The sequence below is a fragment of the Acromyrmex echinatior genome, chromosome 7, assembly GCF_024713525.1.
Source record: "Acromyrmex echinatior isolate Ae372 chromosome 7, ASM2471352v2, whole genome shotgun sequence".
NCBI lineage: Eukaryota > Metazoa > Arthropoda > Insecta > Hymenoptera > Formicidae > Acromyrmex > Acromyrmex echinatior.
The window spans coordinates 14033625-14050340 of record NC_141858.1 but is presented as its reverse complement, the minus strand read 5'-3'; the positions used below and the strand labels follow the sequence as shown (position 1 = coordinate 14050340).

At 38.5% G+C, this 16716-nt stretch overlaps 1 protein-coding gene across 7 annotated transcripts in view; it reads left to right on the top strand.

Moving 5' to 3' along the window:
- Positions 1-541: 541 nt before the first annotated feature.
- The window catches only part of LOC105154207 (uncharacterized), a 151234-nt gene continuing 135059 nt past the window's right edge, over positions 542-16716 (top strand). For 3 of the 7 annotated variants that reach the window (XM_087408152.1, XM_087408155.1, XM_087408148.1), the window contains exons 1-2: positions 544-2882; positions 9451-10517. In XM_087408152.1, coding sequence (XP_087264278.1) covers positions 10489-10517 — 29 coding nt within the window. In that variant the 5' untranslated portion in view covers positions 544-2882; positions 9451-10488. Of the gene's footprint in view, positions 2883-3043; positions 3293-7688; positions 8071-9450; positions 10518-16716 lie in introns of those variants that run through there. The other 4 variants (XM_087408149.1, XM_087408156.1, XM_087408157.1 and 1 more) reach the window with 4 other exon arrangements.

Below are 16716 nucleotides of genomic sequence, written 5' to 3'. Positions count from 1 at the left end.
TACTGAAAGGTAGTAATTACTTATTTGGAGTAAAAGCGTTATATATTTTAACTTTTAAAAAATACTTAAGCTAAGTAATTAATTACTGTCTTTCAATATTAAATTGATTAGATCAGTATCAGATTTCTACAAGAGTTTCAGATTGTTCCTGCAAAAATATCTAAAATATTTTAAGTCTTGTGTTTCGATTTTAGATTTTTGTTGCCCGAAGAAACATTCACGGACGACAACGCAAAGCGATGCGACGCGACGTTCTCGTGAAAGAGTACGATATATACACGCGTCCGTCCGTCCGTTCGTCCGTCTGCGCGCGCGACGGAGGGACAAAGTCGGACGGACATGCGGCATGCGGCCGCATAGGGTCGTGCACTTGATATTGAAGCGGCTTCGTGGTGCTTCGGCGACGCTCGGCCGTTTCCGGGTGTTCTCGATGCACGTTACGCGGTAGGCCGCCGGAGCCCCCGGAGGAACGGACGGCGGTGGAGTCTCGCGATAAAACAGCGGTGCCACCTATCGGCGCTACTACCCTTTCCCCTCTCTCACTTGGAATCGTTCGTGGCGCGGCCGCGCCAGTCGTTGCACGATGGGGAGTCGTCAGTCGTTTCACGAGTGGTACCAACCGCGGGTTCGTTCGCGCGTGCCGTCAAAGCAAAAGCGTGGCGTCGCTCGCGCCCGTTTTTCGTCGTCGACGTTTCCAACCATCAACGTTTACGCGTGAAACCCGTGGGAAAAATAAGTGTGGCGTACTCACGGCACGGTATTCGTAACACGGGACAGTCGTCGCGTCAGTGACAAAATATCGGGCCGCTCCGCGTTCTTTTTCTTTCTTTCTTTCTTTCTTTCTCTCTTCTGCTCTCGCTCTCGCGCACGACGCCGCTCTCATCGTCGTTGCCGTCGCTCAGTCGCTAGATCGCTGGATCGTCTCCGCGGCTTTTACGTCCACGCCCGTTTCGCTCCGCTCCGTTTCGTTTCGAGCGAGAGCTCCGCTTTTTCCCCGTCGTCGCGATCTCGCGGCGCGAGTGACAAACAATCGGCCGAAGACCGTGCGGCGATGTAACGTCGTCGCGCTGCTCTGTGACGTCACGCACGTCGGGTCGCGCTAATCGAGAAGTATACACAGAGAGAGAGAGAGAGAAAGAGAGACACACATACACGCGCGCGCCCAACTCATACCCTGAGCGGACAGCGCGCGCGCGCGCGCTCTCCGTCCGTCATCATCGTCGTCGTCGTCGTGGTGTCATCGTCGTCACCGTTGCACGCTACGTCTCCATCTCCTGCGTCTCTGTCCACATACACATATACATACACACATATACACACTCGTACGCGCGCTTCGTTATACGCAATAACGCGAAGAGACGAGAAAGAGAGAGGAAGAGAGAACGCGCGGTGTGTGTCTGTTGCGTGCAAACGGTGAGAGATAGAGCGAGACGGAGGAAGGACAGAGAGAGAGCGTGCCTGGTAAGATCGCGAGGAACGGTCGCGGGGAGAAGTGTAAGCGAGAGCGCGATAGATAATAAATAAGGACGGAACAGTGAGAAAGACAGAGCGAGAGAGAGTGAGAGAGGAGAGAAAGAACACACACGCATACATATATGCGCTCTCGCCGTGAGCGCGGAGTCGACGGGGCCGAGGGAAAGGGTGAGGAGGAGGGCGGGGCGGGGGACGAGAGCGGGGAGCGGGACGTTCTGCCGCTGCCACCGCCGCCGCGACGTACTTGCGTGTACTGTCCAGTAACAGTAACAGCAACAGCAACAGCAACAGCGGGCGCGAGAAGGAGGTACACGCCGTTGCGGAGGATGAGAAGAGCGGCGAGGCCGCCGGCCGCGAGATACAGCTACACTGCGAGCAGATAGACCCTTCTGGAAGGCTCGAAGCGCGACGCGGCGCCCCGTACGACGTTTACGTATTCGCGTCGCGTCGCGTCCTATTATTATTATCATCATCGTCGCGCGCAGCAACGTCGCGCTGCTGGCACGCGCGCGTTTCCGACACACGTGCGAAGCGGAATATAAAAGAGATAAGGCGGACGCGTATCAACCGCATCCCGTGGCGCCCCACTGTGTTTTTCTGCAGAAAGAACGACGATAGAAGAGGAGAAAGAGGAGAGAGAGAGAAGCAGACACGTCGCTCTGTATTTCTCAGATATTTCTCTCGCAGCTGGCTCTCGCGACTGTTGTGCGCGCGTCGTTTCCGCTGTCCATCCCCCTGTGTTACGTTTTTTTGGACCGGCGCTCCAGACTTCGGGGCCTCTCTTGCGAAAGAAAGGAAGAGGAAACGAGTGAGAGAGAGAGAGAGAGAGAGAGAAAGAAAGAGCGAGAAGATATACAGCCTCGACCTCAAACTCGCCGACGGCAGCGCGAAGCGAGAATGGAATCGTCGTTGTTCCGCGGATAAGTCGGTCGTCGGTCAGTCAGTCAGTCAGTCGAGTCTCTCTCCGCGTGTTGTGTTGCCGTTTCGCGAAAACGTTTCTCTCTTTCGCCGCCGCCGCCGCCGCCGCCGCGCGGTTTTACTCCGCGGTTGTGTTGCTGCGCGCGAGGCTCGACGAGTAATACGAGCGAAATACGAGTCCGCTTTATAATGCACGGCGGCGCGCCGGATCGCGCGCGACGTCGCAAGAAAGCAGCGGCCGGGTTTCTACGTTCCGTTTTTATTCGCTCGTCGGACGGTCCGCTGCTCCGCTGAGAGTCAAGTTCGTCGCGCTCCGCTGTGCGCGCCGCCGCCGCCGCGTCCGTGGCGCGCTCTCGCGCGGCGTTCACCATCGCGCTTTCGATTGTGCGTCGCCGCGACGCACCACGCCGCATCGCATTGCATCGCATCTCGCCACACAACCGTCTACCTGCGACGAAGAGAGAAAGAGCGAGACCGTCCGCGGGGACGAGGTAAGACGCGTGTTTTGTATCCTTTTTTTTCTTTTGCCATTTTTCTTCTCTCTTTCTCGAACCGAGTCTCGTGGCTCTCCAACGGGTCTGTTTTCCTTTCGGTGATAGTTTCCACAATGCTTTCCCAATGTTTATATGTGTCCTCTTTTTTTTTTTTCGAGGTGTCAATGGATAAATGACGTGTAAACGCCCGTGTTTTGTCACGGCTCCGGCCGCAGAATGGTGTTGCTGAAAGGGACAGACCCTCATATTTCTTTCTTAATTTGAAAAGGACGATACTGCGTGACGTTTGGGGCGAAACGATCCTTTTTAACCAGGATTTACGAAATTTTCGAGATTATTAGGAACTCTGATTTATACTTGGAACAACAGATTTTAATACTGGTCACTTATCTCTATTTCCTAAACAGGTATTCTTTTTACAAATTTGACTCTGATATTTGTGTCTCTGGAATTTCTGAAGTATTCTTAGAAATTGTACTATTATTAATAATTAGATTATATCAGATTATTGAATTATAATTGTAATATTTATTTCGACATAAACTCCAAGAGAAAACGTTTAATATCTTTTCAATTCCTTATATCTTTCTAGTTGCTAGCATTGTTCATGAATATCACATTGATTTTTAGTTTAATACTTTTTAATTTTTAGTTTAATATTGATTATAATCTTCAAAATTCCTTTTTATTTATCACTAAAAAAAAACAGATTGTTTGCAAACTTGACTCTGATATTCTCTTTAAAATTTCTATAGTATTTTTAGTTTTACTATTATTGACGCTTACTTATTATTAAAGTATCTCTCTTCCGGAAATAAATCTCCAAAGAAAATGTTTTACATCTCTTGGCATTACATCTTTCTAGACGCTATCAAACATACATTGTACAGGAATCGCATCTAACACACTGTACATATATATATATATATATATATATATATATAAGCTTCAGGGTTAAATAACTCTTATCTCTCTTGAAACATGCAGGTTTTCGCATTTTTCTTTTGACTAAACATGCCATTAGTAACCTGATTTTTTTTAGAGTAAATTCCACAATTTTGTTTCGCAACGATGAGCTATTCGGACTCATTTATACGGATACATCCATTATCTTGGAGGAAGAGGAGGGGGAAGCCCAACCGCGATAGATAGCGAACGATTGATTAACTTCATGGTGCGGCGAATATATTTTTGAAAGGAACAAACATCTCTCTCTCTCTCTCTCTCTCTCTCTCTCTCTCTCTTCCATTCCTCTCACACGGTCGCCCCCGAGGGTCGAATCACAATAATGGCAGGATAAAAATTGGACAATGGCAGTAGCATATTTTCTACGAACGAACGCGGGGTCCGTCTAATTTTCGATCCCGTGGATTCTCTCATTTCTGTGTTAAATTTTTTCTCGGTCTAATGAGCTCGAGAAAGCCCACGGTCGCCCTAAGGGCATGTCACGCGATCGCATCGCCTAAGCCACTATTCGAAGAAGGAGTTACAATGTACTCGCATTGTATACACCAAATTGTATAGGCCTACCTCTACAACAACGATGTTTTGATGTGTGTTTCGAGGACTGTGCGGCTCATACAGGACTCCTGAGAATCGTCGTGGTTACGCAAAACCTTTCATTTTTAAAAAGAAAACTACGAAACATCGGCCTTGTTTTTTTATGAAACTACTAGTGAAATTGGCCGTTTTGGCTAAATCCAGAAGAAAAGCCAATCTTCTTTATTGATGTTTTTATCTTTAACGTATGATATTATATCATGTTAATAATACAAAAAATTCAGTTTTGAGTCATATTAGTTTTTATTTTCTATGGAAAGATTCTTTATTATTAAAATTTGTTCCAATTACGATAGAATTTTCTTTCCAAAATTGAAAACAATATTTTATAAATAATAATGACGTACATAATTTAAAATATATAATTTTCGGAAGGCAAATTATAAGATTATTAAATTGAAAATTGAAATTGTAAATAATATATTTAACATATTTAATATCATTCTAAGGAAATAGAGAGAGATAGTTAAGGAAAGTAGCAGTGTAATAATACAAGGAAAAGGAACATGGCTTTATTCACAACTTTCTAATCTCTGTTTAGTCTTTACTTAACAAGCCGTCAGAGTTACGAGTTTTTCCTTCGAGGCCCTTTAAATTGCGTAACACAGGAGCAGGGGTTATTTAAATAGTACCACTTGAAGTGCTAACCTCATAATGCTGACGTGTCGTAAACGTTACGACCTAAGTCGACAGGGCCGTATGCCTTTTTCTCTTTCTTTTTTTCAATCTCATATTTCTTATCGGCATTTTCTAATTGAAACCGATTTCAGAAGATCTTATCTCAATTCTTCTTGCTATTGTAAATTGTATTCGCTTGCCATGAAATAATAATTGCAGGTGTTGCAAAATAGCCTGTTGTCTATATAGAAATCTTTGACGGTTTTTATGGAAGAAGATATTGTGTGCCAGATACATTCTTAAAATTCAATTTATCTGTGCTTACATATTTATACTATGAAATATTTCGGTCAGGGTACGATTTTTAATAATTTAATGAGAAAAGAATGGAGGCTTTGAAACGGTTATATTTCAACGTTTCCATGTAATACGTTGTACAAAGCAGTCACATTATTTTCGTGGAAACCATCTTCTGCGGATAACGCGATGCGGTTTTCGGGTAAAAAAAACGGCGGTTGCACTTTGCAGCTAGGCCATGTTTTTCGCGTGACGTAAGCACCTTAAAGTGAGCGTTACGTTTGTTCGAAGAACATGTGAAAATGATGAGCGACGACGCTCTCTTTAACTCGTGTAATGCGGTTTCGGAATTAATTACATTCGGCGTATTTTAGGCGCGAATTCGACTCGAGTACGCGTGGTATTGGAAAAAAAAAGAAAAAAAAAACGCGGGCCAATCGCTATGTCGTCTCTACTAAATTGTGCGACCATGTGTCGGTGATTTTTCGCTATTGCATCTGTAGTGGTACGGAATCGCTGCACGATGAGTCACTTAATATATCCGTGGATAGCGAGAAAAATATTTCATGCATCGTAAGCTACGTTTTAATACATTGTTAATGTCGTTTTAAAAGAAAATTCTGATCGCAGGAAGTGACGTTCTACTTTGACCTCAATTTAAACCGACACGTAGAAAAGAAATGTGTAATTCAATGACAAGTAGATCTGATTCCGATAACATTTTTAGAAGATGTAGGGGAGACCGGGACTAATAGACTAATAAACTTTTTCAGCTTCGAATTTTTACAGACTACTCTTTACTAAATTAAGAGATTTATCGAAAAAAATGAATTCTATACCAGTTACTACATATTTGATTACCTAATAATGTTTTAATAATAAGGGGAAACTGATATGAAAAAAATGCATTTTTTTAATGCATTCTATCTGATTCAATTAGCTTCGAGATCGGGGTAATTCGATTAAGATTATTAAAATAAAGATTAATGTATTTTAAGTTACATCTTTGGCTACATATTAATAAAACTTTTGTAAAAATATATTTTGAACACAAACATTCGCTTCGCGGGGCAAAACAATATTTCTTTTTGCAAAATTTGTTCATTTTGTGCAAAAACATGTCGAATAAGCCTAGTTTTCGAAATTGGACATGAGAGAACTAAACTTATAATATTTACTACTGAAGAAAATCTCTTCAAAGGAATAAAATTTTGAGTAAGTACTATAAGAGTCTTTACTAAATGAGTCATACAATTCCATGCTGTGGTTAGTCTACTATCCTCATCCGTTCATTTTTTAAAAACATTAACAATATACATAAACAAAAAAAAATCTGTTGACTTTATTAAGTAAGAATTACACTTATTATCTAAGTAGAAATCAAATATCTCAATCATATACGATTGTAAAACAAAAACTTTAAGAATAAAAATATTTACTTAGGTGTACGATTTTTCAAAATTGTGGCATAACTTCTATCATAGATGTGTTCACAACAAGTTGTTACAGCAAACTTAGCGGCAGTCGCTGCTGCGTGCTCAGACACGTTTACGCGTGTCTCGCGTGTTTTGTTTTTAATGTAGTCTCGATTATTCTACTTATCTCTATATTCAACTGACCCCGGTCTCCCCTACTCGAAAAGGATAGTTTTGCTGAGGTATCTAAAAATTTAGCTCAATTATAAATCCGAAGATAATTCTGTTGGATTATCGAATAATTGTGTAAGATAAGGTGATTGTTACAAAACTTCTTGCAACATTGCTCAACATGTTTCCTAAGTACATAATTATTTTAATGATCCAACAGAATTTGGAGAGCTACTTAAGTTTTCAGATATTTTAATAAAATCATATTTTTTTCATGTAAAGATAATATAAGAACGCTGACATCGCTGATACGCAAACGATTCTCTTATCAAGACTACTAAATAGAGAGAGGCCGACCAGTGTCTGTAAAATTGGCATGTTTTATTAATATTTAGAAAAACAATAGCAGTTCTAATAGCAGAACACAGTTCTATGTTCCTAATGAAAATTGAAAGAAAATTTTACATTTTTAATATTAAAAAATAGAAAATAAATCGCGAATATTTTTAGCCATGTAATTACATCTTTTCGTTATTTACCAACGAAAGGCCTACCATTGGAATCGGTCGTGGTGGTTCCGGACACCCCGTAGACCTCGCCGATAAATTGCGCAAATTCGCGACGGAGCGTCGTCGTCGACGCGACGGCCGACGACGATATCGATCTCCCCGAGTTTTCCTAAACGCGCCCACGGTCTACATATGTTTCGGAAGCGAGAGAATGAGCCGTGTGGACATGCGCCGCGCATGCACGCACCGGGGCTATTGTATTAATGGCAGTGCCTCTCGTCGTGCGCGACGCCATGTGATGCGCGAGGTTACACCGTGGCCGCGACGACGACGGGAACGACAGTTGGTTGTGTTGCGGAGAGGCTCGATGTTTCGAAACCTGCCATTAGTTGCGGATGCGTTTAACCTTCTCGCTCGCTCTGCCTCGCCGAAAACGGGGAAAAACGCAGGCGAGCGTCCTCGCGGTTTTACGGAAGGCGCGACTCCATGTAGAGAGAGAGAGAGAGAGAGAGAGAGAGAAAGAGAGCACGTCATAGTCGTTTGGAAAATAATAATACAATGTGTGCGATTAAACGATATCTATATGTAATAGTGAGCGTAAATATATAATCAAGTGTAATAAAATATATACAGTTTTTATCTTGTAATAAATGATTAAAATTAAGTAATTTAATATTGCAGCAGTTTTCATTGGAAAACATTTCGCAGATTTCATCTTAATATGATGAGTAAAATTATAAATTTTAGCTTTGAATAAGTGAATTTTTTTTGGATGTGCAAAATTATTAAAATATTTTTATCGTAATAACGCATAACTCTTGAGTAATAATCGCAAGTTGCGCCTTATCTTATAAGGCGTTACAATGGTAACATTGTTCTGGAAGGCTGAACATCACGTTTGTTGTCTTTATTCATATCTATACATACTTTAAAAGAAAATAATATCTAGTGATTTCTAAGAGATACAAAATTTATTTCTTATGTATTTAATTTCTTTATTATAATTTACAATAATAGTAATTGTATTATTGTTTTACTTTTAATGACACATTTTACACAGTTGCAAAATTTACATCAAATTTAACACAACATTTCATATATTTCAAGCGACGTCCATCTTGTGTTAATTTAATATGAACGTGTTTTATGAATATGTTAGAAAGTAAACGTTATGTAAAATTTACACTAAACATGTTGAATATTTTGACACATTTGGAAATAGAAACATATTTTTTCACTAAAATTAACATTTATAATTTGTTAAATTAACATACATTCATTTTTTATCTATTTATGTTCGATTTTGCATTTTAAAATTACATTAGTTTTATGTTACTTATATATAAATTGTGTTATTTTAACACTAAATATTAAACATCAATTTATCACACAACATTCATAACATAATCACATATTGAATTAATATTCGGATGTGTAAAAAATTTAATAAGGACAAAATGTTTAACACAAGTAAACAAATTTTTTTTACGATTAAATTAAATGTACTGCGTTTTATTATCTACTTTTATACGAAATATAAATGTATTATAGAAATAACTATAATTATAACAATTAAAATAAGCGTCGATGACAGTCAAATTAAGATAAGGAATAATGATACGATTACAATACTTATTTGAGCGACTTATACTTATGAGAAATATGCGAATCTATTTCTATAAAAATTATAACTGTTATTTTTATATTATTCCAGTAAGGTATCGGCGTAACCGTTAGTTCACTAACGATTCCGCTGATTACCTCACAGATCAGTTAGAAACAACTATTTGTAACTATTACGATCTCCGAATGTAAAACGCGTCGAACGCAACGCATAATGCGTTCGACGTAATGTACGACGCAATTTTTTTATTTGTTCCGCTCATTAACGCGTTACGTGGACTCATTTTATAGCATATACTCTTTCTTCCTTTTCGCTCGCACTTGCACGATTGTCATTCTCGCTCATCTGGCATTTACTGTTGTCATTTTCAGGATCGATTCGCTCATCGAGGATCGACACAATAAAATCCTTGAACTTCGTGGATTGCGAGGAAGTTTGGAAAGACCAACAGAATTCCACGGCGGCGGAAGTGAAAAACTTGGTCAATTCGAGCTTTCGCCGGCAGGAAGAGCTTGAAACAACTCTGAGATTCGAAGAGATCGAAAAAAATCGAGAGTAATCTGAGAGAAGAAAGGAAGGAATCGGAGGAGGGCCCCGGCTTCGAGGAAGAGACACTCCCATCGCTCGTGCTACGGGCCCACCCTGACGACGTGTACGCGTCTCGATAGAGAGATCACGTTGTGTTCGTCGATCACGCCATCGTTCAAGCCGAGACCGACGGTGCTCGAAACTCTGTCGTGATCCAATTCGTGTGAGGCTTCCTCGCCTGCACCTGCCGTGGGCATCAGAGAGGAAGAACGTGGTCGACAGCGCGGCACGGACTGTCTGTATCGAATGTCGTCGAGAAGACGTCTGAAAATTGTCGGCGGAAGGACGACGATGCAGTTTCCAACTCATCATCGGATGTCACCGTCGAGCTCGGTCGGCTAATCGACGATTAATCGCGAGAACGATATCCACGCGCGTGTTGATATCCATAACTTCGTTCCTCCCGAAAAGTAATCGAGAACGGGAACTCAGCCGTTACGTGTATATGGACCAAGTCGTGAGAAAAGGTGGAACCTTCGAACGGATTCGCGGTTATTCTTTCCCGTCGGTTTCTTTCCCTTCTCTTCTTTGTATCTGAATCGCGACGGAGAGAGCGTGTTGATTTCTGTGATACTGGTGTCGCGCGTGGTGGTTAACGACCCTGTAGTCGCTTGGTGATGATATCGACGGTGTAGTGGTGAGAAGTTCTGTTGGTGCGCGAGGGTGGTGTCCCACAAGAAGGAAAAGAAGAAGGAGAGAAGGAAAGAGAGATAGAGAGAGAGAGAGGAGAACATCTCTCGTACACGCGTGACTTTCAATTCATTACCACGGATCTCCCCCGGCAATTCGACGCCGCGCCCATCCTCGATGAGAGGAGGCACATGTCCATTGCTGCCACTGAAAATGCAGGGTGAGTCTCTCAGAGATCCATTTATCTTGGATACAATTATCATTTGTCGCGCGAATCTATGCGGCGCCCCAACAGGTTTAATAAATTGGTCAGTTCGGAAATACAATGGGCAGGTCATAATTAACGGGAAACGAGACAGTTAACGTGATGTGTTTGCGAAAGTGTGTAGATCGCTTAGTTTTTTTTAGCGTAGAAACGATAAATAAGTTTGTACAATACCTGTAGCGGAATGCTACGTTCTAGATATTAAATCGTTTGAAAACAATACATGTTTCAAGAGTATGAACAGTAGCTTTGACGAAATTGGTGGAAAATTCGATAAAATAAATTTTAAAGCGTGATACTTTGCACACGGAAAGAATGGTTTTGCTGCACTGAAAAAAGAATCTGGTTGCATTAATCAGAATTTTGTTTAAAAATGGATAAATCAGAATCATCTGATTAAATCTATTAAATATCCTAATTGAGATAAGTAAAATTCTTATTGATTAGAATCTACTGGTTCATTCACTTTCAATCAATTCTTTTCAATCAGTAAAGAAATAATTCAATAAAGTACTAAAAATTTGACTAGATCTGAAAATAATTTTGTTTTTAGATTATCAAAGTAATTATGTAGAATATTTGGAGCTTGGAATTGAACTATGTTTACTTCATTATCGGGATTAAAATTTATAAGCGACATAATCACACTCAAACTGATTGTTAGAATGTTAAGATTTGCTAAAACATTGTTGTAAAGGTTTAAGTGTTCTATATATAATAATTATTTTGATGGTCCAACAAAATTATTTTCAGCTGTGTATCTGACTAAATTGTTAGGTTCAAACCTGTTCTTTTGTGCAGAGATACACGAGTCGACTAAAAAACTGTTTTTTGAGAATAATATTTTTAAAAATCTAATAATTCACACATCCTATTTTTCTGATAAATTTTTTCACAAAGTGATTTTCGGTACAGTTTTTAATCTGTACTGTATAAATGACGATATTAAATTTTAGTTATTGGACTTATAATGCTTTCAAATTGACTGATTTAATTATAATGTTTGGCTGTAGATTTAATTGATTTAGGAACGAATAAACTCAATTTTTATGACTTCCATATCTAAATAAATATTATACGTACGTCCTAGTTCTCGATATGGAAACTATTGAATATAGAATGTCAAATCAAAAGTACCAGGCAATTGCTCTATTTATATGTCAAACACGTTTCTAATTGAAGATAAAAGTATGAAAATTAGATATAATTGGGTTTAATCGCTCGCATAGAAGATTCAGGCCTCCTTCATCGAACGTGGTATTAATAAATACTCGATGTAAGAATTCTGTAGCCAAGTGTCAAAAACAAAAATTTTCGAGGTAATTCATTTTTCTAAATAATATTTCACTCGTTCAGAAGAATCATGGAACAAGTATTTCAAAATATTTTATATCCCATATAAATCTTTATGAGAAAAATTTGTATGGATTTCTATTTATTTCTTTCTCTTGATACAAAAAAATCTTTCAAAAATTATATTTTTGACATAAAATAACGTAGCGATTGTTTTATATGTATAAATTCTTTTCTAAGAAAAAGATGTTCCAAATATATAAGGCACTTGTGGGCGTTTTTACATCAAACTCGATAAGTTTCTATCTTTTCGATAATCTTTAAATACTATCTTGTCCAAAAATATTAGACATTATTAATCATTATTTAAAGTTTTAGTTCCAAAATTGATTTATGATGTATGCTGTAAATTACATTCTCTGTTCTTTCAAGAACCCTTAAATTTATAATGCCAGTAAGTTAAGAAGTACTTGATAATGTAGATAGAAGAATTCCAGATAAATTCCAGAAAAAAGTATAGATACTTAATATTTTTGGCCAAGGATACACATCTCCGAATCAGAGTATCAATATTTCTGTCATTCGACATGTCAAGCATATAAATCAGAATACAAATCCGTGGGAAGGGTAGAAGGAATCAAGTTTTCGATGATAGATAGAATGCCATTGTTCGGCTGCAAGTTATTAGGATGTTTTTAGGTATTTGAGGTAATGTCCTGACCCGGTCGACGGGTTTAATATCATGCTGAAACTACGTCAGAGATACCGATGACGTCACGCTATCGCCTCGCAATTTCGAGAATCACGACGCATGCGTCGTTACGGTTCAATCGTTGCGCTTGACCGTACGTCGATTCGGGAGAGGAAACGAGAACTAGGTAACATTTATTATAAATCGGGAGAAATTACGTCAGCATTTGAATAACGCAAAGTAGGTCATGTTCTTTGTTCTCCAAAATCCGAGAAATATTACTCCACTGTCGAATAATTTACTTCATAGCGATTCAGAGCGGAGCAATTTATATTTGTTTTTCTATATGAAAAACAATTTCTATTTGTTTCCACCTAAAAAACAGAATATATTTCTATCACAGAAATGAAGGAATAAATTAACGAATTTATTACATTTGATAATTTTATATAGTTGCTTTAAAATATTAATAAAATGACGTTTGAAATGCGTGGAGAATGCAAAAAGATCACATCGTGTGTTGTGTACATACATATTCACGTATCTACTTAACCTTTTTCATAATTTTTATATTCATTTGTGAGATAATGCTGAATTAAGAAATTGCAACGGAATATCTCTTCGAAACTCTCCTCTTCAGTTATGGAAAGAAGATTTTACTGAAGTATTTAAAAATTTAACTGAATACAGATCTGAAAATAATTTTGTTGGACCATCAAAATAATTAACGTTTAAACGTTCAATAAACGTTAATGCTGCGAAAAGTTTTAACATTCTAGCAACTAATTTAAGCGTCCTACATCATTTTGAATTTGTAGATACTTTATCAAGATCATTTTTTTCCATGTGGCATCAGCAGCAATATCGAAGCACGAATACTTTGACTTTCGATACTTTTACTTTCGACATTATCCAGGTACACATGGTGTCCCGACATCATTCGTCGACCTGTCGCGTCTCCACGTGCGCGCCCAATATGGCGCGGGGGAACGCGATCGAGGAAAGGAACTGCACTTGACTGGCTGTTATATTTAGGTTTTGAGCAGAAAGAGAGTAGGAGAGTCCTTTGAGAGCCGCAGCTCCGCTCCTCCTGCTGACTGCTCATTCTTCTCTTCGAGTGAGAGAGAGAGAGAGAGAGAGAGAGTGGGGTGGGGAAGGGATGCTCTCTCGGTATCCTCTTCAGGCGCCTTCCGCACGGTTTCCGCCGAATCTACTCCCCTTCCTTTCTCCGCCGGGTCTGCCCCTTTGTCTGTACCTGGGCTAGATGTATACCTCCTCCCTCGTATCCCCCTCCCCCTCCCCCTCCGTGCGACGCGACCGGCCCCTCCCTCGTAGACGCCTAAATATCCGTTACCGCCGCAATCAAGCGACCGCCAACTATTCTTTTGCTGGTTCTCGATCCCAACTATCGCTAATAATGGGCAAGTTCGGTCGATTTTTCGCGGGTCCATGGATAACAGGGAAGGAAACGATGCATGGCGGGATTATGACGGGATTGCTGAATACAGCGTGGGATGTTATTATGTACACGTATGGTGATTACCATGCGGAAAATAGGAAATTAATTGGACTTTATTTTAATAAGTTTATATGCTTTTTGTGATTTTTTTTTACATATACGTGGATGGTTTTTATCATGTGTATATGCATGTGTCTATTTAATCTTTATATCTATTTGCGAGATGATGTTGAATTAAGAAACTGCAACGGAATAATGTTCTTGCACGAAACTTTCTTAAAAATCACACGTTTATACACAGAAAGAAGATTTTACTAAAGTATCTAAAAATTTAGCTAGATACTGATCTATAAAATAACTTTGTTGCACCATTAAAATAGTTATGTAGTATTTAAGCAGAATGAGCAATGTTGCAAAAAGTTTATTTAATCACTTTAAGCGTTTTATATAATTTTGACAGTCCAACGAAATTATTTTCAAATCTGTATCCAGCTAAATTTTTAGCAAAATCGTTTTTTTTTTCGTGTATTTATTACGATTTAGTCGACTTCATTCCGACTTGGTTTCGTTTCAAGATTTTATTTTTTTTTTTTTTTGTAATGAGAATCCAGAAGAGAATGTTAATTGCGCACTTCAATGTTCGAATAAAATAAAACGGCACGTTCAATCGCGATAAAATTCATCCCGATGACAAATTCGCCAACCGTGAGAAGTGCAGAGAAAGAGCCGAGATAACGCGGGAATCGTACTGGTTTGGCGAGGTGTCCTTGATTTTTTTTTTCTTTTTTCAGTGAGAGTAAAACGGAATGATGGGCGATACACGAACCAATTGAATGCGCGCGCGCAATAATTACCATCTTACGAGAGCCTTTCATAATTCCGTCGGTATCTAACATCGCCCTCTCTGTCATGTTCGCATTTTTCGCCAATAAAATCTTGCAATAATTCGCACGTTATGGAAATACGCTGATAACTCAAACGCCCGTGGCGTCTCATTTTGCCAGATCGCGTACATACAAGAAGTATACACGGCGTATTCTCGATACTACTTAATACTCCATTGCCGCAATAGACTCCGCTATATGTGGTGGCGTGTAAATTATCGATAAACTTTTGCGCCGTGAGATATTTCCGCGAATAGAAACCGCTCCTAAAGCATAAAATACTGTGCAGCATCGAGAGAGAATGAACGTTATGCGCGGAAAGTCACGATAAAAAAATTTGCAACAACGCACTCCTCCGAATCACATTTCGCGCGATTGGATACAGAATGTGGACTCGCATAACGGTATTGGTGAGACTATAGGGTTACCGTACTCGGCAGTTTAAAAAAAAAAAACAGTGTGTTTCCCAGATATTGTGCCACGATCAATGAACTTTTTTGTTTTCTTTTTTGTAATGTTTAAAAAACGATATCGATTTAGATTCCATATACTGTCATCTACGAAAGCTCGTAAGGTTATATTATAAATCATAAGATAAAAGTCGATGAATTATTTAGTAACTTGACTGAGAGAGTAAAAAATTTTATATTTCGATGTATTTGAATTATATATTTTGTAGCGAGTTTTAAAAAAATTCTTATAAAATTCTGTGTTGATTTGTTAGTCTTATTTATATTTTTTTTGCTCTTATCTGTGGAACATATATATATATATATATATATATATATATATATATATATATATATGTACATTGAAAAATAGTCTGGTTGGATTAAAAATTCTGATAAGAAAATGGACGTATCAGAATTTCCTCATTAAATCTATTCGAATTCTAATTGAGATAACTAAAATTCCAATTGATATAATTCTGCTAAAAATAAGAATTTTAGTAGATTTTACTAGAAATATATATTACCAGAATTCTGGTTATTTCCACTAAAATTCTAATAAATTAAATCAGAAAATTTTGATTGATCCATTTCCAACTAGAAATTTTTTTCAGTGATATATTTAAAGTAAAATAGAAACTATTCGAAGTATTGATTTCTAATAACTATATATGATATGATATATATTAACAATTATTATAAAATTATAAATGTCAGAGAAGAAGAGATAGAATTTTTTATACAAATAAGATGACGGATTATAATGTAAACATTAAATATGTATGATATTCCTTTGAATGCAATTAATGCGTCACGCCTAATTTTATTATTAAAATTATTAATCCGGAAACTTTTATTGTAATTTTTTTAACAATGTTATTATCTATTAATTCGCAATTTATAAGTCGAATTAGTAGTTGAAAGGAGAATGTCTGGTAACGTAAAGACCTCAGATCGATGACGTGATTCTAATTTGTCGCAACGTGACAGTAAGGTTTCGGATATCTGCGACTGCGTAAGACGAAGATCGATGTCATGCATTTCGAATACGGAATTATGTGATGAGTAGATTGTACGTTTCAGTCGTTAAATATCAAACATGCCTATGTTCACAACGGAAAAAAATTCATTTAAATGCGTTGAGTCACAAAATATCTCGATATGGTAACACGATCAACAATAAATTTTCCGATTGTTACATTTATCGCGATTTAATAATCGATTCTTGTGAGAGGATATATTAGTTTTTAAATCTCGTCTCAGTTAACTCGAGGAAAAAGTGCATATCACTTAAGCGCACTTCGGAGATGACTTGAGAAGAGATCAAGCGTTTAAATAATTCAAATAGCTTAAATGTTTAACTGACAATGAGAAGCGG